Here is a 25127-nt window from a genome sequence, read left to right on the forward strand (position 1 = left end):
AAAATTAAGCTCTGGTTGATTTGCTGAGGTTAAAAAAAATAGTCAGCACACATTCTTAAAATTGCAATTCTATGCATACTTACCTAGGAGTTAGCTCCACTGTACACAGTGGGTATTACATTTGAGGAAACATGCATAAGCTTGCATTCTTTGTCTATTTAGCATAATGGTTCACATAATTGTAGGCAGGTGCATAAGTTCTCATTATTTTACTTTCTAAGAAACAAAGGGCTCATGAACATATTTCTTTCGATGTGTCATTCTGTCTTATTCTAAGAATGATATCGAAATTGAACTATTTCTCTGCACTACAATTCTGAAGGTCCTCGCTCCCAAGACTGTCACCAGCACTACAGTGGTACCTCGGGTTACAGACGCTTCAGGTTACAGACGCTTCAGGTTACAGACTCCACTAATGCAGAAATAGTACCTCGGGTTAAGAACTTTGCGGCAACAGTGGGAGGCCCCATTAGCTAAAGTGCTGCTTCAGCTTAAGAACAGTTTCAGGTTAAGAACAGACCTCCGGAACGAAATAAGTACTTAACCCGAGGTACCACTGTATTCTCTTTTCTGGAATAGTTTGAAGCAATGTACAAAATTAAAAACACAAAACAATCAATAAAAATGCAATCCATTGAACAAACTACCAACAGCACCACTGAAAGCTGCATAAAAACCTAAATGTTTAGGAGCGGATATAAAGCAGCAGGTCTAAAATCAAACACGAACAGCCTGTTGAAATTCCTGTCAAATCCACACAGACACTCCAAAGGAGTTTGTTAAAAGGAAAAGAAAGAAACCTGCTCTTGATCCAGGCATATGGCATGCTGTTCTAAATGTAGGTGAAAGACGGCAGGTGGTAGATTGTTCTGGGAAGGGGGAGAAGCCAAGGTGTCACAGCTTTGGAGAGAGAAGTTTTCATTTCCCACGTAGCCGTAACTGGGAGACTCTCTATCAGATCTTGAGATGAGTAGCTGTTATTATTATGAGAGGTATTTCGTGTTTTCATTTTGTATCTTTATGCTGTAAACCATCCTGTGATCTTCGGATGAAGGGTGGTACATAAATTTTAATAATACTGTACAGTGGTACCTCGGGTTAAGAACTTAATTCGTTCCGGAGGTCCGTTCTTAACCTGAAACTGTTCTTAACCTGAAGCATCACTTTAGCTAGTGGCGCCTCCTGCTGCCACCAAGCTGCTGTTGCATGATTTCTGTTCTCATCCTGAAGCAAAGTTCTTCACCTGAGGTAATATTTCTGGGTTAGCGGAGTCTGTAACCTGAAGCATCTGTAACCTGAAGTGTCTGTAACCTGAGGTACCACTGTATTGGCCCGAATATAAGCCGCAGTTCTTCTTTCCAAATTCCAATCGTGAAAAGTTAAAGTGTGACTTATATTCATGATAGTGCGGCTCCCTCCCCCCAGGAAGCAGCCCAGAAGCATGGGGCAGCGGCACCCAGCCCACCCGCAGCTCCCAAATCTCCCCCAAGCCGCTGGAACAAAGGGGTAGAGGGGGAGAGGCCACCAGCAAAGCAGTGTGGCTCCCCTGCCCCTAAGAGCAGCCCAGGATTGTGGGGCAGTGGTGCCCAGCCCATCTGCGGCTCCCAAGCCTCCCCCAAGCTGCCGAATTTTAAAGGTGTGGCTTATTTGCGGGTGCGGCTTATATTCGGGCCAATACAGTAATAATAATCATAATACCACCCAGAATTGTCAAAATATCAGCATTGCTTTATACTATTCGTATGGTACCCAAAACTGCTGGGTGAAAGAATGTTGTTTTTTTTAAAAAATATATATCTGTATCTGCTTTGAGATATCTTTAATTGTTTTTACAATTTTTTTCTGTTTCTTTTAATGTATTTATATCCCAAGTTGGGGTTCAAGGCAGCTTGCAATTAAAAAAAATTTGTTATAAAATACAAAGTAGTAAGAACAAAGCAGTTAAGAACAATGGTAGTTAAAATACAACATAACACAGTAAGAACCAGCATTAGAATACTGATTACGCTGATAACAGCCCAGTGGTCAGCATCATCTGCAAGGCTGCACCTATGAGAAAAGCTAGACCGTCTTGGGGTGTTCATGCCATGAACCCCTCCATTGTAGGCTCAGGTTGTATATATGTGTAAATAACTTATGTATCACAAAGACACCTCCATTTCCACTGTGCCCCATTTCCAGAAGGAATCACAAAGCCTGGCTAAATGCTTGGAACCCCATACAGCTCAGAGATTGGGGAGGCACACAACAATACTGAAAACAAGCTGGAACTGCTTTCCTGAGAAATAGTCACATGTTTTTTATTGTTTTGTTCTTCATTCACATTGCATTCAAATCTTTCTTAAGTGCCTGGAGAGTAAAAGCCTTTCTAAGGAGGTGTTTGTTCCTTGATTGTTTCATTAAAAAATGTAGTAAAAACTGCATATGCAATTTCACTGAACAGTAAACTTTATGAAGGCAACTGAAGACACCCACCCCATTCCACCCACCCTGCTGTTGACAAGAGACCTCTGCACTATCTGAAAATGCTTCCAAAACAAAAGAGAAGTTTAGGAATGGCTTTCAGCCAGGCCTCATCACATTTCACATTGCCATGCACACACAGTGGCGTAGCGTGGGTTGTCAGCACCCGGGGCAAGGCAAGTAATTTGCGCCCCCTAACCCGTGGATTTGCGCCCCCTAACCTGTGGATTTGCCCTAACCCCAGATGTTGCGCCCGGTGCGGCCGGCCCCCCCTGCACCCCCCACGCTACGCCACTGTGCACACATAAAGAAACTTAGAAGAAGGGCTCAGTGGCTTTGCATAGAGAAGTTCCCAGCCCCAATTCTCAGCATTGGTCCAGGAAGAACAGTGACTCTCCTTCATCTGAAATGTACTACTGCCAGTTAGTATATATTGAGCAAGATGGATCGATGGTCTGACTCAGTAAAAGGCAGCTTCCTATGGTTATGTGATCTATGAAACTGTGCGAGAGAGTCAAGAGAAGGAAAGGACAATGAAATTGAAGTCAAAGGAAAGCAATTGAAAAGAACATGGGGGGGAATGTACTTGGCAAAAAAAAAAGAAAGATAACTACAGTGGTACCTCAGGTTAAGTACTTAATTCGTTCTGGAGGTCCGTACTTAACCTGAAACTGTTCTTAACCTGAAGCACCACTTTAGCTAATGGGGCCTCCTGCTGCCGCCGCACCGCCGGAGCACGATTTCTGTTCTCATCCTGAAGCAAAGTTCTTAACCTGAAGCACTATTTCTGGGTTAGCCAAGTCTGTAACCTGAAGCATATGTAACCTGAAGCATATGTAACCTGAAGCATATGTAACCCGAGGTACCACTGTATTATTAAAGAGAGTTTGGTTTTTTAAGCTACTTTCATTTATTTTGCAATTTGGCTTTGAAATAGGAATAGTATGCGGTCTTGCAAATGCGCAAACAAAATGGCCTGATCTGCAGCTTGTGGACTAATGGGATCAGAACTTTGCTGTCCACCAGATTTTGCATTCCTCCCAGTGCTGGGGTGCAGTTCTCAGTAGTTGTGATACAGGGCTTGTGTTAGTTGTAATACACTTAAGCTTGCCCTGTGCCCAGAAAGTTCGGGTCTGAGCTGTTTCCCCCTCGCGCCACTCCTTTCCCAGGGAAAACCAGCTCTTTAATAAATGGCAATCCACACAAAAAAACCAATTGTCATTTGCTCTGAGTGCTAATGTATGGCTTTCCATGGGGGTGGGAGAAATCAGCGGGACAAGATGATAAGCCCACTCAGAAAGAAGCCTCACTGAGTTCAATGGGACTTACTCTCAATAAAATAGGTAAAGGATTGCAGTCTAAATACATGTTTTGAAAGAAAATGGGGATAAATATTTTGAGAGAAAATACTAATTTAAGAGTATTAAGAAAATACTAATTTAATCTAAAAACCTGCAAAAATGATACACACAGAGAAAGGTTTTCCCTCCCCGTTTTGACAGTTAATGTGCCATCAATGTGCCTTTGAAACAGTATCTCTAATAGCACAGCGAAGTTTAAGCTTATTAAAACCTCAGAAATTGGCAGAAGGAAATCCCCAAAGAATATATTTCCAGGCATTCTCAACACTGAATGTTGCCAGATGTCCCTTATTCCAGACCACCACAACCTCAAGAACATAATAAATGGCTCTAATTTTCACACACTATATTTCCATGCAATATGTTAAATGTCCCTTAATCCAGACATTGCCACTCCAAAAGCATCCCTGATTTTAGATGCTCTGGTTGACAACCTTATCAGTCCCGAAAGGACAAACCATTGGAGAAGAAGCTTCAGCATTTATATTCTTGTTTAAATCTGCATGATCAAGGTGATGGCCACTAGAGAAACATTAAAACAAACTCTATCTAGGGTTCAAAGTAAAATTACTATATAATAATTTGGATTTCTTCTTACAGGCCGGTACCTTTGCTTTTTTGCATACTATTACAATCCTTGTGAGTCTGAAGATAACACTTGGATGAATGAAATGTTATCTGAACCTGACCGATTATGAACACAATGTAAAAATCTTACCGGCGGTCGTTTCCAGATAATGCCCTGAGTTTTGGGTGAATAAGGCCCCAGATCCCTGTAGCCAAGAACAGAAGGGCAGGCGGGGAATTCCTCGTCTTTGAAGAGAGTGCCAGACTGTAAGCACTGCCTCTTCAGAGCTTCAAAATCCTGTTTTAAGTATTTCACGGCATTCTGGTTGGAGCCCAGTCCTTTCAGGGCTTCCTTCTCCCTGGCCAATTTAATCGCCACGTTTGCCATAGCTCTGGACTCCTTGCAAGGCAGAAGGACACAGCAGGTCTTAAAGCCTAAATGCAAGGTGGAAAGTGTGGCCAGGTGAGGGTGGAATGAGCAAGCACATTACGCCGTGCAACACCCTCGAAGAAGGAGGAAACACTCAAAGGTAAATATGTACACAAGAGGGAAAGGGTCAGGACGATGGAAGCGAAAGGTAGAGAAAGAAAATATTCCAGTGGCTGTAGCATTTATTCAGTATCCTCCAATTGTATGAGGAGCAGATACTAGCTTTCTAGTCAGCTGTTGAATTTTAAGATGTGTATAGGAGAACTGAGACTTTTGCAGGTAGGGGGACAAACGAAACAAAATGAAGGGGAGTAAAGTTTGCTGGACGATTCAGGAGAGCCCATAGAAAGTGCTCCTTCACAAAGCACATAGTTAAACTGTAGAATGTTCTCACTCAAAGAATGGCTTCAGAAGAAGATCAGACCAATTCATGGAGAATAAGGTGCAAGCCTGGGCAGTGTGTATGGGCTGCCCAAATGACAAGACCCGCCCCCATCTGCCTTGCTAGTGTGGTCCAAAGGAAAGCAGAGCAATATGTTTCGCACCAGTTTAGCTGCAGGAGTTGCCAGAAGGAGCCGTACAAGACACCATTCAACCATCTTAGGGACCCCATGCTGGATTTGTGTAGGGTTTATTCCTTAGCCTTCTGTTCTCCCAAAGATATCCTGCAAAGCAGCAGAGGTTTAGGATCAGAGTTTTCCTTCTCCTATATCATGGGCTACCTTCCTGGGCTGCCCCTCACTTCCCTCTACAGCACATACAAAAACCACCTCCTTTACCATTCAGCCCACTACTGGCTTCATCCACTCATTCCACCAGAGCCTGTCTTTGCATGCAGGGGGTGTCCCTAACCCTCCAAGGGTTTGAGACCCATTGGCTACCCTCACCTGGTTTAGTCTAAGGTTACCAGACGTCCCCGTTTCCCGGAAACAGTCCCCGGATTTACAAATCAGTCCCCTGACAAAATCCTATCATTCCTATTGAAGTTGAAAAGGATTCATTGAAAAAAATCCTATTGAAGTTGAAAAGGATTCATTGAAAGGATTCATTGAAAAAAATCTGGTAACCTTAGTTTAGTCACGTCTGACACATCCTTGAGGTATTAGGGGTGTTAAGGGAGAGGTAGTACCTCTGGTGGGGGACACGTCATGCTCCTTTGGGGTAGTTTTTCCACCCATTCAGGGAATCTGAAATAGTAGAATTATATCAGATAGTTAAAACTATTTTAGCGCCAATTCAGATCAGCAGCACAATAACTTCTTTTTTTAAAAAAAAAGTGGTTCTAAACAGATGTGTCTGAAGGCCTATAGTGATGAGGCTGCATATACCTCAATTGGAACAGAATTCTACAAGCATGGAGCCACTGCTAAGAAGGCCCTGTCATTCATACTTGCCAACCTAATTGATCACTCCAGTGGGCAGCACACAACCAGAGCTGAACTCAAAATATTGGTAGGCTGGCATGGATAAAGGCTGTCCTTTGGATAACCTAAACCATTAAAGGTTTTAGATGATCATTGTCTAGAGGAGAAGATCTAAGGGATAGTCAACATAGCACCTTTTAGATCTGTGACCACTAGCCAAGCTGGCTACAGCTGCTGGGAGTTGAAGACTAGCTGCATCTCGACGACACCACGTTGGCTACCCTGGTCGAAGTTTTCCACCCGGCCCTTATGGACACAGAAACAATCTCTCCCACTCCTAAAGACTTGGGATATTTATCTCCAGGACTGCATCTCAGAGAGAAGCAAATAACCTGCAATGATTGAGTCTCTTGTTGAAACACCCAAATGTACCTTGTTCAGACTCACCTTCAACTAAATCCTGTGTTGTGAGGAAAACACACTTAACGATTGAAGTTAAAAGCAGGAAATAAGTCTGTGAAATTGAATTCTCAGACAGTCAACCTTGGCATTATGATCCTATAATGCTCTTGAGAAATGATTCACACAATTAGCTTTTCCCTGCAATTTGTTGAATTGCTACCGTTGCCAGTTATACAACATGCAGAACAATAGAACTATCAAAGCCCCATACCTCAGTTTTCGAAGGAAGTGCTCTCAAAACAAGGTCTTTGGTATGGGCACTCAATTGCAAATGGACCTTTAACTTTTTAAAAAGAAAAGAAAGTTCAGATTTCTTTAAAAGCATGCATGGGGCCTTCAGTAGACAGAGCAGCCTTCTGGAAAAAATCTGCTCTCCCTTTGAGTAGCCCAGAGACTGATGAAAGTGGCAGTTGCAAGAAGAAGATGTTGTGGTGGCCTTGTTGATGGTGGTGGTTGGGGGAAGGATCTTACTGTAGTTACTTAATTCCATACAGTGCCATCCCGTACATGCCTGTTAACTCCATTGAGTTCAATGGGACTTACTCAAAGGTGAGTACAGCAGAGATGGGACACCTGTGACCCACCCAATGTTGGACAACAAGGACCCCTCCAGATATCCTTTTTATTGTGCATGCATGCTGATTTGTGCTCACAATGGTATACACAATCCAGCTTGCAATGCTGTTTGTGCCTGTAAAAGTTTCAGGGCAGACAGGCTGCTTCATTTTCAATCAGTGCATAACCTGTAGTTTGCTGCTTAAATCCTGTAACTTTCCATAATACAAATGTTTTGTGTGTGTGTGTGTGCGCACACATATCGTGCTTTTGATGCACTCTACCACAAACATGCCCCCCCCCACTTGTAATAACGTGGTAACATTGGGGAAGCATTGCAGAACAACTAATAAAATGGTGGTGAATGGACAGTCCAGTATAAAACCACCACTAAATGCACCTGCAAAAATGAAACACCAGTTTGGAGGAATCCTAGCTCCCATAAGCTCCAGGCAGCATGGCCAATGGTTGAAGATAACAGAAGCTGGAGTTCAACAACATCCATGAGGTGTAGGACTGCAGCATTAGAAGTTTCCTCAGAGCTTATTTTCCTCCTATTTGACCAGCAACCAGGAGCACTGAGTGCATGGCCCCCGCCCCATGTGTTTTCCATAACCTCTGAAGGGGTCCTAATAATCCCAATTTGTTATGGTTTCTGTCATTATGAGCACAAAGACATTATTACTATGAGCAATGCCTAAGCGGACTACCCACTCCAAACCATACGCCCACTCCTTGCTGTTTATATTGCTTTTATAGTCTCTGTGAGCTTTATTGGATTTTGTCGTGTTTGCTTATCTCATGGGGACGTTTCCCACCATTAAAAGCTCATTTTCTCTCCCCACACCTACAGGCTCAAAACATGAGCACAGTGATCAAATCCTCTGCAAATCACAGGCCTGTTACTGGTCGAAAGCAGGGAGATTTGTCATTTCCAATGAAGTTTAAGCAGGCTGTAAGAACATAGGCTGTAAAGAAGTGTAAATACTGCATCAAGGCGCTGCTTTCCAAGGGAAAAGGCTTCTGAAAGAGGTGCATTTTTCACCTCCATGTGGGTTGGAATGGCAGAGATCTTATCTTTTCAACATACTTTATCAGCCAGGTTACCTCTCAACATGTCTTAACCAGCTGTCTTTTCAGTTTGTTTCAGGTTTCAGATGAAGAAGATAGAATCTTGTCTACAAAAGCACATCCAGTTTACATCCTATACGCCCCTACTCTCCTTCCTTGTCATTTATTTCATGCCTGTCTTCCAAGGAACTTGGGGCATTGTGCAAGGTTTCCTCTCTATACCCTCCACCCAAGATTAACATTGCAGCAGAGATGAGGAAACTGTGGCCCTCCGTACGTTGTTGGACGTCAACTTCTATCCGCTCCAGAGGATGGGAACTGTAGTCCAACCACAATATCTGGAGGGCCAAAGGTCCTCCATCCTTCTCCTTACAATCACCCTGTGGTGCTAGTTTGAGAGCACCTGGCCCACCTGTGAGGCAAGGTGAGGCAATCACCTCAGGCAGCAGAATTCACAGGGCTACAACGGTGGCTACAACAGCTGTGGTGAGCTCCCTGGAGGCCAGAAGCTGATGCTTCTTCAAGCCCACAATGCTGCCTCTACAGTGGCCTCTTGGCAAATAGGAGGCACTGCTGGTCTCCTCCCAGCCCTAGGGAGGAAATGGCGGGTGCTGCCCTCTGGGGTCTTCTGGGCTCTGCACCTTCTCAGCATGTTTCAGAGCAGGCCCCTTTCTGCCCTACAACAGTCTTTTATTTCCATTTCAACCCACCCATACTTGTTCCTGATGTGGATCTTTGTTCCACGCTTGTTCCTGGTGTCGATCTTCACTCATTCCTTCTTCCATAGTGTGTGGGGATACCGCTTTGCGGTTTACCTCAGGTCCCAAAATGTCTTGGACTGGCCCATCTTGAGAGAGTGAATCATCCAAGATTTACCCAGAAAGCTTTATGTCTGAGTGGGGATTTGAATCCAAGTCATAGTCCGGCACTCAGTGTTTACTTTCCTCTAGGCTCTCGTTTAAGTCCTTGCTTTCATTTCCCCCTGCTTTCCAAAGACACAGGTCAGAACATCCTGCCTAGATCAATACATCCAGAAAAGAGTCTTTAACTGAATTTTCTCTTTGTGTTGTTTCATTTTGAGAAAGAAAGCTGTTATTTGGAAGGCCTCTAAAGGCACAATGCTTCTCAAATGCACACAGTGGCCTCCTAGCCATTATTTGTAGCAAGTTATATACTTAAAATTCTATTCACAAGTGGCGGTGTACACAATTTCCCATACATGGAGTTTTATCTGTGTGCAAGCCCAATGTTCATATGTGACTTGATCCTTAGCTTCGCTGCTTCTGACCTGTATTCTCAAGGACTGTTGCTAATAGTAACAATTAAAAGCGAAAATTGATGCACAAGCACCACCTAGAGGCAACAGGGAGTGCTTGAAAGAGATAATTAATTCCCAATCAAGGGTGGATGATCTGCTTGGTCATATATCTGTGACAAGGGATTGAAATTTCCATGTTCATTAAGAGTTGTCAGGGGAATTAAGGCTCAGTTAATGACTGTCAAGTTTAACCTTTCAAGTCATGAGGTGGGTCAGGCTTCCTCCATCAGCTGCTTGCATCTTCCTGTCTCTCGCCCCCCCCCCCTCCCCAAAGCACTCCAAGCAATGCAGAAGGCAGAGAGGAAAATGAGGAAGGGGGGAATGAGAGTACTGGCTGAATTTGCCAGAATGCAATTTGGGGAGAGCTTGGCCAATCCTGCAGCATCCTACTCAAGCTGACTTGCTATCAAAACTAATTGCCAGCCAGAGCTATGAGCTGTAACTCCTCCCATGACAAAGGCTTAAATGTGTGTCGACTGAACCTTCAGCTTAGTTTTAATCTGGGCTCTACATCAGCCTTGACGTTATTAACTGACAGGGTGTGGGACTCTGTTTAGACATTTTGGGTGGTATTCAGCTACATTCTACTCAGAACGGATGCACTGAAATTAATGAACATGCCATTAATGTCGATGGTCTACGCTAAGCAAATCTTAGTTGAATGCCACACTTTTATTTTATTTTAATTGCATTTTTACCATTTTGCTATCTGCCACTGTTTTTAGAAGGAAGGACAGGACAGAAAATTTAAAACAACAACATTTTTAATAATAATAATAATACCACCCTTTTTAAAATGATTTTCTTTAAGTAACTTATAAACTGCTCCATGTTTATAAGAAATAGCTGAGCAGTTTATAATATAAACACACTACATAAAAATTAACATTTTAAAGCAGCATAAATGAAACAAGTAGCATATGGGAACCATAATAACTACTAGCAGATCCAAAATACAGAAACACAGCAAAGACAGTCATGTTCTCTGTATTTCTAGGCAGCAGCAGCACATTCACTTCTGCTGTTGCCCCCCCCCCCCCCAATTTAAGATAGCAGTAAAAGGTTGTTGGAATAACTGGGCATGATAAGGGGATAATTTCCTTCATGAGCATAAATCACCCCATGGATGAGCTAATCACAGGTGTATCATCAGCCAAGCCAGTTGCTACGGTAACAGCCCAGTGACCCGGCTGTATCTGTGATTAATGCATGTCATCTCAGTAGTGTCTGTGTGTCTGCAGTTTGTCTGTCTGTTGGTTAGTTGGTTAGCCCGTCAGTGTTACTTGCCCAGTGCTATGCCTTGAGTTGCTAAACTTATTTAGAGCAACAGTGGTACTTTGTACTTCTATGTATCTGTATCTGCAAAAGTCTACAAGCTGTAAATATCTATGCCCAGAACTGTTTTACTGAGCCTTATCTTCTGCAGCGGTAAACTATCCGAACCTTTCTCTGCTTCCATGTTGTGGCTGTACTGGGAGCAACTTCCATTGTGTGAGTATCTCATCTGAGATTCCCAATAAAGATGGGGCAAAATGACATGCTCCCTACTCCTGGAGTTTCCTGCTATCACCCGGGAGCACCCACAATAATTATTCCCCCTCACAATAAAGACAAAGAAGAAGAAGAAGAGAGGGCAGTACCCCTGCCTTTAGTATAACCCAACAGGGTAATCCACAGCAGCACTGGACTGGGAGTGAGCCTCCTGATTCTTTTCTTCCCAGGGCCTTTCTAAACAAGAATTTTGATTTATAATAGTAGCACTTGATAGGCCTTTTGTGCAATGTGATTCAAAGCTATATGAGAGCCACATGCAGTGCTTCAGCTATGCCCCCTAGAACAGGAGTGGCAAACCTGTGACCCTGTAGAAAACAGTCTTTCTCAGCTTTGGGTCCCCATATGTTGTTAGACTAGAACCCCCATTATCTATTATCACTGGTCCTGCTATCTAGGGATGATGGGTGTTGTAGTCCAATAACATCTGGGGAACCAAAGCTGAGAAAGGCTGCTCTAGAAGTTGAACTACAAATCCCATCATTCCCAATAATTGGCTGTGATGGCCGAGGCTGATGTGAGCTGGCGTCCAACAACATCTGGAGGGCCACAGATTCTCTACCCCTTCCCTAGAAGACCAGGGACAGTGGATAACCAATTGCACAACAGTATGGATGGCTAGGTGGGGGCAGCTATTCACCAGCACGCTGCTGATATCAGACTGATCCATATGGGCACACCCTTTATAAATGAAGGACAGATGGCTCTTAAACATTTGTTTATGCAGCATGGAATATTCAAAAGCACTCTGTGCAGGAGAAGGAGCCAAGGTTGGCTCCAAGGACTTCCCGACTCAGCAACAACTATGCAAACAATTGGTTTAAATTTCCTGTCAGTGCAACATAATATTAAATTGGCAGCAGTTGTGCTTCAGCAGTTTCTGGGAGCAGAACATCACAGAACTGAAGGAAGTGTCTTCAGCAGAGCAGGCACACTGAGAAGCGAGATGGCAGCAAATTAGCAGCTTGCGGTTTAAGGATGAACAAAGGGGACTGGAGCAAACGGATTAGCATGTCCAGGCTTCAAGAGCATCTCTTCTGCACTTTGCTTGCAGCACTCAGGAGTCTGGCTGTGCAACATGACAAGAGCGGACAGAAACGATGCTTTAGGAAATGATCAAAATAAGGAAAGAGTTTTGCAAAAACATGAGGCATTAGATATGGGAGAAAATAGGCCTGGCTGAAATCTGCCTTGCATTCAAATCAACTGCTTCCTTTTGGTTTCAATGCAGAAACACGAGGAATGGTGAAAAGTAGAAGGATGAGGGGTTATGGGAAATCAACGAAGATGCAGATCTTAACTTAGAGCAGCTATACAGGCAATCCTCATTTTGTGGGGGAGTTACATTGCGTAAGCCCACGTGCTTTGGTGGGGCATACGTAAAGCGTTCTGCCCCGTTCCGCCCTTTTAGTGACATTTTATTGACATTTTCAGGCCACTTCTGGGTTCTGCACCATGCATGCGAGTGCAATCGCACATCAATCGGACACGCGTAAATTGGGAGTTGCCTGTACATGTTTCATTGCAATCACGAACACCAGTTTTATGTATTCATTCTCAGCCCAAAGCAAATTGTAAATCAAAAAAAGTACTTGCATAATGGATAGTAAAGGGCTATTACAGGAAAAGGTATTTTGTAACTCTCTCTCTTTGACCTTGGGTATTTCTGTTCTTTCATTTAATTATATTCTAGTAGTTTTGTTTCATTGTGTTGTATATCTCCCCCACCCCCCCACCCACATACACCTGATTGCATATTTTTTTTAAGTCCTATTGAAAATTTGTCAGCATTTTAATGCAAACCTCTCTTATTATACACGCTGGTAGGAAATTTTCCCTAATACATTTTTGTATGTTATTTTCAGTAATATCAACATTTTCATGCAAATGTTTCCCCAGTGTATGTATTTTTGAATGCATTATATACTCATTGATGAGAAAGGCTTCAGGAGTAAACCCTGAGGAAAGATCTGTGCCCGCTGCCTTGTGGCACATTTGCAGGAGAAGAGAAGGCTAAGAAGTAAACACTACACAAATAGATGATTGGATGGTGTCTTGTATGCCTCCTTCCAGAAACTCCTGCAGCCAATCTCGTGCCAAATGCATTGCTCTGCTGTCCTTTCGACCATATTAGTGAGGCTGAACTTGTCTGGTCAGCTCAGGACCTCCATACACACTGCCCAGGCTTGCACCCCAGAGAGGCAATTTGGTGCTGCTAACTGCAGATGGTGACAGCAGCCACGAAATTAAAAGACGCCTGCTTCTTGGGAGAAAAGCAATGACAAACCTAGACAGCATCTTAAAAAGTAGAAACATCACCTTGCCAGCAAAGGTCCGTATAGTAAAAGCTATGGTTTTCCCAGTAGTGATGTATGGAAGTGAGAGCTCGACCATAAAGAAGGCTGATCGCCGAAGAATTGATGCTTTTGAATTATGGTGCTGGAGGAGACTCTTGTGAGTCCCATGGACTGCAAGAAGATCAAACCTATCCATTCTGAAGGGAATCAGCCCTGAGTGCTCACTGGAAGGACAGATCGTGAAGCTGAGGCTCCAATACTTTGGCCACCTCATGAGAAGAGAAGACTCCCTGGAAAAGACCCTGATGTTGGGAAAGATGGAGGGCACAAGGAGAAGGGTACAACAGAGGACGAGATGGTTGGACAGTGTTCCCGAAGCTACAAACATGAGTCTGACCAAACTGCGGGAGGCAGTGGAAGACAGGAGTGCCTGACGTGCTCTGGTCCATGGGGTCACGAAGAGTCCGACACGACTAAACAACTAAACAACAACACAGCAAAAACATTGTGGGAAGTGGCAGTTATGAGTTACTGGGCTCTGCAGCCACAGCAGGCGCTGTGATTCTCTGGAGGTTTGACTTCACCCCAGGAGGTGTACCCCATTGTCTCTAGAGACAGACGGATGCCAACAACCATTTCCTACCTTTATGTTCTCCTGCTCCCCTCATGGTACCACCTGAAACAAGTTACCTTACCCTGCACATAGTACGGCTGGCTGTATTGGCAAATTATGCTTTAGTCTTCCCTACCATACAGTTAATAGGGACGCGGGTGGCGCTGTGGTCTAAATCACTGAGCCTAGGGCTTGCCGATCGGAAGGTCGGCGGTTTGAATCCCCATGAAGGGGTGAGCTCCTGTTGTTCAGTCCCAGCTCCTGCAAACCTAGCAGTTTGAAAGCACATCAAAGTGCAAGTAGATAAATAGGTACTGCTCCAGCGGGAAGGTAAACGGTGTTTCCATGTGCTGCTCTTATTTGCCAGAAGCGGCTTAGTCATGCTGGCCACATGACCCGAAAGCTGTCTGCGGACAAACTGTCTCGGCCAATAAAGCCAGATGAGCGCCGCAACCCCAGAGTCATTTGCGAGTAGACCTAACAGTCAGGGGTACATTTATCTTTACCATAGTCAAAGCCAGTGCTTTTTTCCCCTTAAAAAAAATGTTTAGGGGTACTCTCATTTTGACTCAAGAAAATCACCATTTTATAGTTCAAATGAGGAAAAATGAATACAGTAAATAGACAAAAACACAAAGATTCACAAAATGTTTAGGGGTATGCGTAGCCCTGATTCCCCCCAGAAAAAAGCACTGGTTAAAGCACTATTTTACTGTTTAAAACAATCATGGCTCCCCCCCCCCCCCCAAATCCTGGGAGCTGTCGTTTGTAAAGGATGCTGAGAGTTGTTAGAAGATCCCTTCTCCCCTCACAGAGCAACAATTCCAAGAGTTTGAAATTATTTTCATATATGAAATTGTATTCACTATATATGACATTGTTTTCATTGTCGATGTTGTTATTGTTAAATAACTTTGAGGTGTTTCACAGGGAGTGATTCATAAATGGAAAGAAATAAATCATCCAGCAGCGACTTTTCGGATCCGCTTCCGTTAGATTTGGGAGAGAAGGGCTGGAGGGATTTGAAATTCATCACTGATATTACTACCAGGTTTTAGAGAGAGAGAGAGAGAGAGAGAGAGAGAGAGAGAGAGAGAGAGAGCTCTGTTTGTAGTGCTTGCCCGATTCTCTTAATGTGTTTGCAGCACTGCTTTGCAGCTTTACTAACAAGACTGAACCCTGCAGCTGTGGAGGAGCAAACACATAAGTGTTGCCCACACCCTCTGGCAGTTTGAGCCAAACTCGGTGCAGTGGGAGAGACGGGAGGGGTCACAGAATTCCAGTGTTATTTTTTGTGCTCATGAGGTTCTTCCAAGTCATTTTTTCCATGTAATTGCAAAATTCCTGGCAATTTCAGCTGCCAGGTTTTACCCAAACAGTGGGCCTGGCTGTTCCAGAGCAGCTAAAAGAAGCTGCAGAATGGCACTACAGTCAGATGAGAAACTGCAGTTTTTTGAAGAGGAGAGTGGGGATTTTGAGAGTGGGGGGGCTGGAATAATGAAGAAGAGATCTGATTCTCATGGCTTCACAGAGTGAGTTGCCATCAAATAAAAGCCCAGCATCATAACTCTGTACTGTATTTCCTTTGGAATTGCTGGTTTGAGAGGTCCTAATTCTGCAACTGAGCAGAAGAGGCTAGCTGGGCCAAGGCATAGAAAAGCTTTGGACATTACAAACAAGCACTGTCACTTTCCTGCACAAACACTTCTGCCTTCTTTCTAATGTCAGAAAAGGCTCTAGTCTAGGAAAGCTGGACAGGATTTAGATGCAAAACAAACAAACAACCTGGCCTGTACAGTCTTCCTATGGAAGACTTCCTTAAACATTATATGAAAGTGTCTGTGGTGGAAGATTCTGGTGGGAGTGAGAAGACGAGGTCCCTTTCATAGGCCTTTGGACTACAACTCCCATCAGCTCCAGCCAGAATAACCAATAATCAGGAATGGTTATGGTCCAAAAACCTGGAGGGCACTCAATTCTGGTGTAGACAGAATTGAGGTAGATGGACCAATGATCTGGAAAGGATTTGAAAATAAAACACATTTGGAAACGAAAGTAAAACTGCTGATATCATAATACCATTATAAAAATCTCTGCAGTGACTGCACTTAGAATACTTTGTGCAGTTCTGGTTGCCTCACCTCAAAAAGGATATTGTAGAGTGGGAAGGGGTTTGAGAAAGGGCAACCAATATGGTTGTGGTGATGGAGCCACTCTGTGGCATCTGAATATAGACTGCATTTTTAATCAAGGCTTATATTGGCTTATATTTTGATCAGGTTCCTAAAATTCTAAAAATAATGTTTCTTCCAAGGTAGAAAACCAGCAAGCGGCTCCAGCAAGCAGCTGGCAAGCAAAGGGCCCCCTGGTTTATTGCGGTCATAAAAAGGCTGAGAAGCAGGTCACTGACCTGCTTGCTGTAGAGTACAACTAAGTTGTAAAAGTGGTAGGTAAATAGTAAGGTTTTGCCATTCGGCCTCTCAATATACAAAGAGTCATTTGCCTAAAGGTCAAAAAGGCTAAGCATCTGGCTGGCTGGTATTTTGGGAAGCGTTTTAAAAGCTGTTCCTTGTTTCTTTTTAAATTGAGATCCTTTTACTCTGCAAAGATTTCTTTTCCTTTTAAAAAGCTATATATATTATGTATTAAATATATTGGCTTAAATGTAATTATGCAAAGGATTTAAGAAATGCTAGATTCTTATTTCATATAGTTGTAAGAGTTGTATTTATCCTGAAATTAAGTCAGCCACCAGCCTAGCCCCCCTGCCGGACAGGAAGACGCCATCTGGGCGGTCCTGATATATAGTTGTCAGGCATTTGTTTAGAAACCTTCAAATGAAGGAGATCTTTCAATGTTGATGTGAAACTCAAGATCCTTGACATATGTTTAAGATAAAAATTTAAGATTAACCATTTGTTTTAGAAGGCAATAGGGCAAGGAGGGCAAGAGGTGAGCTGGTAATTAAGATTCCATGTAAGATATATTATTACTTATTTGTCATTTATATATAGCTCTTTGTCTCCCTTATAAGGATAGAAGGAAATGGGTGTATCTATTGTGATTGGTTCTAGCAAACAGCCAATAGGAAATCCAACCAGGCTGATTGGACAGAGGCAGCCCAAGGAGGAGCAAAGGGGGCTGGATTAAGGGAATATAAGTGCTGGCCATAATGGCAGGAAGGCAGGCCAGAGCTTGGTAACCATATACCACTGTGCCTCTCATTTATTTGTCTGACAAATAAATTATTATTTTAATTTCTCTATTGCTGCGTTGAATATTTCATTCCAGCTAAGCGTTAACCACAAGCAGGGTGCTACAACTCCTCTGTGGGGAAAGATTGCAGAGTTTGAGGTTTTTTAGTTTAGAGAAAAGGCAAGCAAGAGGTGTCACAACAGAAGTTTATAAAATTATGTATGGCATAACATTAGAACTTATGGACATCCTATGAAGCTGAATGTTGGAAAACTCAGGACAGATATAAGAAAGTACTCCTTTCATCTAGGGAACTCACTCCCACAAGAGGCAGTGATGGCCACCAACTTAGAAGGCTTTAAAAATTAGACAAACCTCACCTTCTGCAGTGTATGAAATGGCAGGTGGTGAATCCCATGAAACATTAATGTCTGCAAAAGGTGGATTTGCACACATGCATTATAGAGTCACAATATACTCAGCCTCCAAAGCTCAAAGTAGGGGTGGGCAATCTTTTTGCCCTCAAGGACCACATGTCACTGTGGGTGGGCAGGCAGTTGGGTGCTGTGTGCCCACTGAGTGGGGTTGAAGCTGGTGGTGAGTTGGGGGTATTCATGCATGCACGTGGTTGGTTAACTGCTCCCCATACATCATCCTCCCCTTCACAGTTTCATTCCTCCTTGTCTGTCAAACAGCTTCTGGGCAAGGCTGGAGCAGCAGACTTCACATGTTGGGGAGACAGCAAGATTTGGCAGGAATGGGATTTGTCAGTAGAGGGCGATGGGCACCTGTGTGAGACACACAAAAAGCTTTTGAGGGCTGCATGCAGGCCACAGATTGCCCTCAGGTTGCTTAGACTTAGAGGATATTCCGGTCAGGAAGCTAGACAATAATGTTATTGTTTTCCTTAATAACAAAACAGCAAAGGGAAGTTCCTGACCCCACCCAGATGCAACTCGGTCCAGTGCAACCTAATGATTGAGGCATATGATGACACTCTTCATGCACTCACCAATAATGCAATCCTGTACATGTCCACGCAGAAATATGCCCCATATTGAGTTCAGGAACGCTTACTACCAGGTATAGCAGAGCTAGGTAATGTGCTTGAACTGCAGCTCCCATCAGCCCCAGGCAGCACGACCAATTGTCAGGAGTTAAGAGAATGATAGTCCAGCAAAGGGGACCATGGATGGCACCATATCTGCTACCCATGGGGCCTAGGATTGCAGTCTCAAATATTTAACCTTTAGAGATCTGAGGGAGCAGGCGGAAACCTGCAGAATGACAGCTCCAGCAACTCACAACAACAAACCATTAACAAGATAACCCTAACATCTCCATGGGACAGCACTGGGACGGTGATTAACATAGGGTTTTTTGCTGGTATGCAGGGACACTTGGAACAGCTGAAATCAAAGGAAGTGAGAAGAAAGAAAACAAAACAAAATAATTAGTCTTGGTGGGAATTTGTGTGTCTGAGAAAAAGTAAATAGTAGGTATGCTCTCAGGCAATTTCCTACATTCCTGGCTTTAGAAAATATTTTACATTTTGTTTGTTTAGTTATGCTTTTTTATTTACAAGGTTTGACATTCTGGTGTGTTATATTGAGTTGGCCAGTAATTAGCCTACATTCCCTGCTTCAAAACTGGGCCTGTGCATGACAGCTTTTATGCAGGGGAAAGTGGATGTCACTCAGAAAAGTGATGGGGAAGAGGATAGGGTAGATTGTTTTAAAGCTTCCTTCCCCTCCAGCCCTTTCCTGAAACTCCCAATTTTAATATTTTAAACCAGTTCAAACATTAGCCGGCTAAGCAGAGGTGGTACAGAACTCTCATAGGAGGCTACCACAGCGGTTGTTATGTAGAATTTTTAAAATATGGAGTTTTGGGGGTTTTTAAATGTGGAATGCTGTCCCCAGAGAGGCTTGCCTGGTGCCTTCATTACATATCTTTAGGCACTAGGCAAAAACATGCCTCTTCTCCCAGGCCTTTGGCTAATTAAACAATCTATGGCCTTTTAAACTGTGGGGTGGGGATATTGTTTTTGTTTGTTACTATGTTATGCATTTTTGTGTTTTTATATTGTAGCCCACCCTGTGATCTTCAGGTGAATTGTGGTATATAAATTTAATAAATAATAATAATAGGAAGTGGAGACAGGGGGGTCACAAACGCTTTCGCAATTGCCTTGCTGGAAAGCATAATTAAAGCAATAATTATTAAACACAGAATGAATAAAACTTGCTGAGGAGGCCTTGCCTCACCAACACTTTGGAGTCATCTGAGAGTGACCAAATAGGGTTGATCTGCTACTAATTTCTGTTAAGTTGTGGGTGAACATATCAGACAACACAGCGATTCTTCAAACAGCTCTTGTTTATTCACAGGCCAGAACAGAACTGAACTGAAGGGTTCAGCCAGCCTGCTTATATAGAGCTCCACTACAACGCAACAGTAACCATTTTCTGTAACTATCCAATCACTGAACGTCACTTTCAATCCCTTATTTGCATGTGTGGACCTGAGTGAAAACTATCTACAGTATCCCCCTGCTGGCTCAGGGTGAGAACTTCAGTACATAACAATTTCATTATTTATTTATTTACATTTATGTCCCATACTGTATTTCTTTTATCGTGCATATATGTGGTTCCTAGGCAGTCACCAGGCTTGTACTAAGCAGATCTGCTGAGCTTCAACAAGGTGATGGCCTTGTGTGCCTTCAAACCATCCCTTGGGATCCTTGAACTTCTAAAAACCTTTTGATGAAGTCCCTCATCAAAGACTGAACCCGCATACACACCATGCATTTAAAGTATATCTTTCCTGCCCAAGAATCCTGGATCCAGAGGTCCAGTAAGATTTAATAACTCTCTTTAGACAAGAGTCCTCTGCATTATCCAGTAAATATCCAGTGCCGTGTTGACCTCAATAGCCTTCTGGAGGCATTATGAGGCTCTTGTGTGTACTTGCCACATAGTGGGAGTAAGTCCCATTGAACTTAGTGGGATTTACTTCTGATAGGTTTGCAGTGTTAAGATAAATTAACAAAGAAATAGAGCGGAATGGGGAAGCTGTTCTACACACAGATTTTAAATTGTTTTTGTGTTTTTTTAAATTGTAATCCCAGTGGAATTGTCTTGTTTCTGTGAGTTGTCTTGGGAGGTCTCAGTCCTGAAAAATGGCATGCCAAATACTGGGGAAATAAATAATTAAAGACCAGTGGCAGCACATCATGTTTCTGTATGAACACAGAAGGGGAAAACTGGATTTCCGCCTGAAGAGCAAACTTGGTCCCATGAGTTAAACTTCAGAATGAGAAGAATTCCATTCCAAACTTCCTCTCTCTGTTGAAGTCAGAACTACTCGCTTTGCCTCCCCAATGGACCTAACTGTCAAGCAAGCACGCTTCAGGTTTCAGGATTTCCTAGGCAATTATTCAGTCATAGTAATTTTCGCAAGGATCCAGCAATTGGCGAGGGTAGGAGAGAGGCAGAGGGAAGTTACGGGGCGGAGGATGTTGCTTGCTTCGCACTCGTTTCCTCTCGAGGCGCGCAGCCTCAGAGATGGGGAGAATGTGAGAATAAGGCTGCTGTTGAGAGTCTTTCCATATTCATCGGTGAAATGCTGAAAGTTCATAAGGCGCGCGCCCTTATAACGGCGCGTGTGACAATTTGGCAAAACAGCTTTGTGTGTGGAAAGGCGTCAGTCCCCTCCCGGGCAGGACATTTGCTCTTCTCTTTGCAATAGTCATAAAAAAGCGCGGGAAATGCTGCCCCTTTCGCCTACAGCGGCCCTCGGCCCAGCTGCAGCGAGAACTGGTGGGCGACAGGCCCGCTTGCACCGCCTGGATCTCGAAGGCCGACCCGGCCACACCCCGAGCGCAGTGATGAGAGTTTTCCTCCCGTTGCATGAATCATCGGCAGCCCTCTTCGCCGCCGTCATTTGCGTGGAGATTCGCATTTTTATGTCCAGCTCCGGAGTTGGCGGCGGCGGCGGCGGCGGCAACAAAAGGGAACAGCCATCATGTCGGGTCTCGCAGCTAAATTAGCAAAAGACAGGGAGGTCGCCCGAGGCTTAGGCTCCAATGCCAAGGCCGTGAAGTACTTAAACCAGGACTTCCATGCGCTGCGGGACGAGTGCCTCGAGGCGGGGAAGCTCTTCCAGGACCCCTCCTTCCCCGCGGCCGCCTCTTCCCTGGGCTACAAGGAGCTGGGACCGAACTCCTCCAAAACGAGGGGCATCGTGTGGAAGAGGCCGACGGTAGGCGTTCAGACGTGCTCGCGTGTTCACGCGGGACCCTTGGTGGGATGGGGGCGAAGTGTTGCTCTAGGACCAATCAGACTGCTGCACTTTGGATCCTACTCAACTCAGTACATAACAAAGACTTAAAGAGGGTAATCGTTACGAGGCGGTTTTGAGAACGGGATTCTCCATTCGGTTTGGAGAGAGAGAGAATAAGAGAGCTGGAAACGGGGGCGGGGAATTGAACCTGAACTTAGTTCTTTGGGAGTTTGAGTGTAACTAGCAACTGGGACTGGGGGTGGAACTTTCTGTTCAGAAGGCCTGGATTCCTAAATTAAAGATCCTATGGGATCCCTTGCATTGCAAATACAGTGGTACCTCGGGTTACATACGCTTCCGGTTACACACTCCACTAAGCCAGAAATAGTGCTTCAGGTTAAGAACTTTGCTTCAGGATAAGAACAGAAATCGGGCTCTGGCGGCAGCAGGAGGCCCCATTAGCTAAAGTGGTGCTTCAGGTTAAGAACAGTTTCAGGTTAAGAACAGACCTCCGGAACGAATTAAGTACTTAACCCGAGGTACCACTGTACTTTTGGAATCGGCCCATCCCTGCCTGAATTGTGCGGGATCTGGCTTTCTTGGCTGTGGCCCAGTGGAAGGGAGGAAAAGAAAAGATCAACTTCTAGTACTCAGGATCACTCCAAATCCCGTAGTCATCCTTTTGCCAATCTGGTATGCATCCAGTTAGGTTAGTTACTAGAGTGCCAAAAGGGTTTGCTTGTGCTTATCATTTCCATGCATTTTTATACTACAAGTAGGGATTCTAATTTGGGTTGGTTGTAGGGAGCATGGGAGGTGGTGATTATTGTGGTTTAGTTGATGCAGCGTAGGATGGTGTGCTGGTTGTGTATGCAGCAGAAGTTATGAGTAAGTTAGAAAAAATGTTTCCTTTGTATAGGGAGGCAGAGTAGGGTGGGACTGAGATTGGCAGCATGTCCGTTTGCTTCTATACAAACTAATGCCTGATAGGAATACTAGTTCCTGTAGGATGTTACAGAGCTAATATATAATTTCCTGATTCAGGTAGATAGCCGTGTTGATCTGACACAGTCAAAAAAAATTTAGAAATTGTCCAGTACCACCTTAGAGACCAACTAAGTTTATTCTGGGTATAAGCTTTTGTGTGCATGCACACTTCTTCAGATACAATATAATTTCCTGTAAGCTAGTGGGATGCTAGGCATGTTTACTCAGAAGTAAGTACCACTTTCTTCCATGGGGATTCATCTACACACTGCAGCTAGTGTGTTTAAGGCACAGAGGCAATATCAAAATGCACTTGTCGCTTTCTACAGGGAAAGAAGTTCCCATATTTTGTAAGAGGAAGCGCCCATCAATCCAAACACAGTGAGAATTAAGAGGATTTCTGAGAGACTAATATGGAGGATTCAAAAATCTAGTTTTGATTGTTTAAGCTCACTGACTATCTTTGTTTCGTGTGAATGTAAGAGCCCTCCTGGATCAGACCAAAGGCCCAGCTAATCCAGTATCCTGTGGTTACAGTGACCAACCAGTTGCCTATGGGAATAACACGTCCAAGCAGGCCATGAGCCCTATATCTCATGTGGGCTAAGAAGGTTGTAGGCATTTAGGAAGTATGCCCAGTCTGAAAATACCAAGGCACTGAGGTGAAATGGATAAATAGTAGTTAGAACACCAAAGTTCCATCTTTACTCAAATCATGGATGCTTTCATGCTTACCTTTTTTGCCCTATGCTTCATGAACCACACTCATAATCATACTCCTGTTCATAAGTCCAAAATACATCTTTCACTTGCCATGGGGATGCCACATTCTTCATGTTGAGAGTCTCTGCAGCTCCATAGGATGCCTGTATGCAGTCGTTATCCATAGTATTTGTTGTTTAGTCGTTTAGTCGTGTCCGACTCTTCGTGACCCCATGGACCAGAGCACGCCAGGCACTCCTGTCTTCCACTGCCTCCCGCAGTTTGGTCAGACTCAGTTCGGTCAGACTCATCAATAGTATAGGGGTCAGCAAACTTTTTCAGCAGGGGGCCGGTCCACTGTCCCTCAGACCTTGTGGGGGACCGGACTATATTTTGGAAAAAAATAATAATGAATTCCTACTCCCCACAAATAACCCAGAGATGCACTTTAAATAAAAGCACACATTCTACTCATGTAAAAACACGCTGATTCCCGGACAGTCCGTGGGCCGGATTTAGAAGGCGATTGGGCCGGATCCGGGCCTTAGTTTGCCTACCCATGGTATTGATCATTGTGATGAGGTCTTCTAAATGTTATGGCTGAAGCAGAGACAACCACTGACTGGGGAGGCTGCTTTGGGTGTACGCACATCCTGGATTCTCATTTAGCAGTAACCTCACAAAGTAGTTTTACATTGTCAACTAGCCGTGATGGCTAGCAATGCTTCTGAACTGCAGTGCTGGGAACTGCAGGAGGGGAGAGTACTTTTGTGTTCATTTCCTATTTGCAGGTTTCTTGCAGGTATCTAGTTGGCTACTGTGAGAACGGGATGCTAGCCTTGATGGGCCTTTGGCCTGATCCAGCAGGCTCTTCTTACGTTCTTATGCTCATTCAACAGTCCTATTCATGCACTGTACCCACCCTGTGCACCACACCCTACCCCTACATTGTGAAATATTCCTGTTTTATGTTTTCAGGAGGGACAATAGATGGTGTGCCCTCACCTGTTGTTTCACTTCCTCCTGCTTTCCTTTTATATTAGGTCATATACTAGGCTTCAAAAGGTGGAGGATAGTCCTTCATTAAAAGTTTGTAAGCAGTAGCTGGATGCCCACTGATCGGGGATGCTGCATGAGTGGATTTGCAGCAAGAGGCTGGGTTTGATGGCTTCCAACTCTGTGTTTAAGTCACCTCTCCACCCTTCATTTCCTTGCCTGTCCTTTTCTTATCTTGGCAGCCACTCACTTCCATAGATGCATTTATTGATGCATCTGACTTGCCTGTACTTTTCAGAGTCAGATTTGAATGCAATTATTTACATGCTTGCATCCTTTATTTACAATGCTGAAAGAGCAAATTTTGCTTGTAATATGTGGCACGTTCACACTGCGTGATGATGTGCATTCAGGCTCTTTTTGGGGGTTGCTGTACACATGGCATCACTCTGTTTCATCCCTGCCCCACACTACTTGTCAGTCTAAAGTACATTCTGCTGGAACAGTTACAATCTGTTTTGTGCCAAGAATGTACTTCTCAAGCGCATTCTTGGCACAACACCTTTTTATAATGAGAGCGTTTTTTCTCAGGTCATCTTCTATTGGGGCAGGTCTAGTGACATTGCAGGGGTGTGCCACTCCCCATCACCATGTTTAACTTGTTTATGGATGAAGTAGGTAAAACTGGAAGTGGTGCAGTAGTACTGATATATATTCTCTGTATTTCAGTATATCCTCTGTATATCAGTATATCAACACACCAGTTTCCATCCCCTCCCTTTTGGAAGACTAGGGTTTTTTTATTTTTAAAAAAGACTAAGGTCTGTGGAAGCACTAATTGAGGGGAGGGGAACAGAGAACACCATTCAGCACTAATTTGAAAACATGCCCATCTGTGTGTATGAACA

General features: G+C 43.9%; 2 protein-coding genes across 2 annotated transcripts in view; one reads left to right on the forward strand and one right to left on the reverse strand.

Annotated features, from left to right (window-relative positions):
- The window catches only part of LOC114594633 (calpain-8-like), a 40693-nt gene extending 35826 nt beyond the window's left edge, over positions 1 to 4867 (reverse strand). The window contains exon 1 of the mRNA XM_028724559.2: positions 4543 to 4867. Coding sequence (XP_028580392.2) covers positions 4543 to 4779 — 237 coding nt within the window. The 5' untranslated portion in view covers positions 4780 to 4867. The remainder of the gene's footprint in view (positions 1 to 4542) is intronic.
- Positions 4868 to 21024: 16157 nt separating this feature from the next.
- The window catches only part of LOC114594632 (calpain-2 catalytic subunit), a 33200-nt gene continuing 29097 nt past the window's right edge, over positions 21025 to 25127 (forward strand). The window contains exon 1 of the mRNA XM_028724558.2: positions 21025 to 21513. Within this exon, the coding sequence (XP_028580391.2) occupies positions 21277 to 21513 (237 nt within the window). The 5' untranslated portion in view covers positions 21025 to 21276. The remainder of the gene's footprint in view (positions 21514 to 25127) is intronic.

Source organism: Podarcis muralis, chromosome 3, assembly GCF_964188315.1.
Source record: "Podarcis muralis chromosome 3, rPodMur119.hap1.1, whole genome shotgun sequence".
Lineage (NCBI taxonomy): Eukaryota > Metazoa > Chordata > Lepidosauria > Squamata > Lacertidae > Podarcis > Podarcis muralis.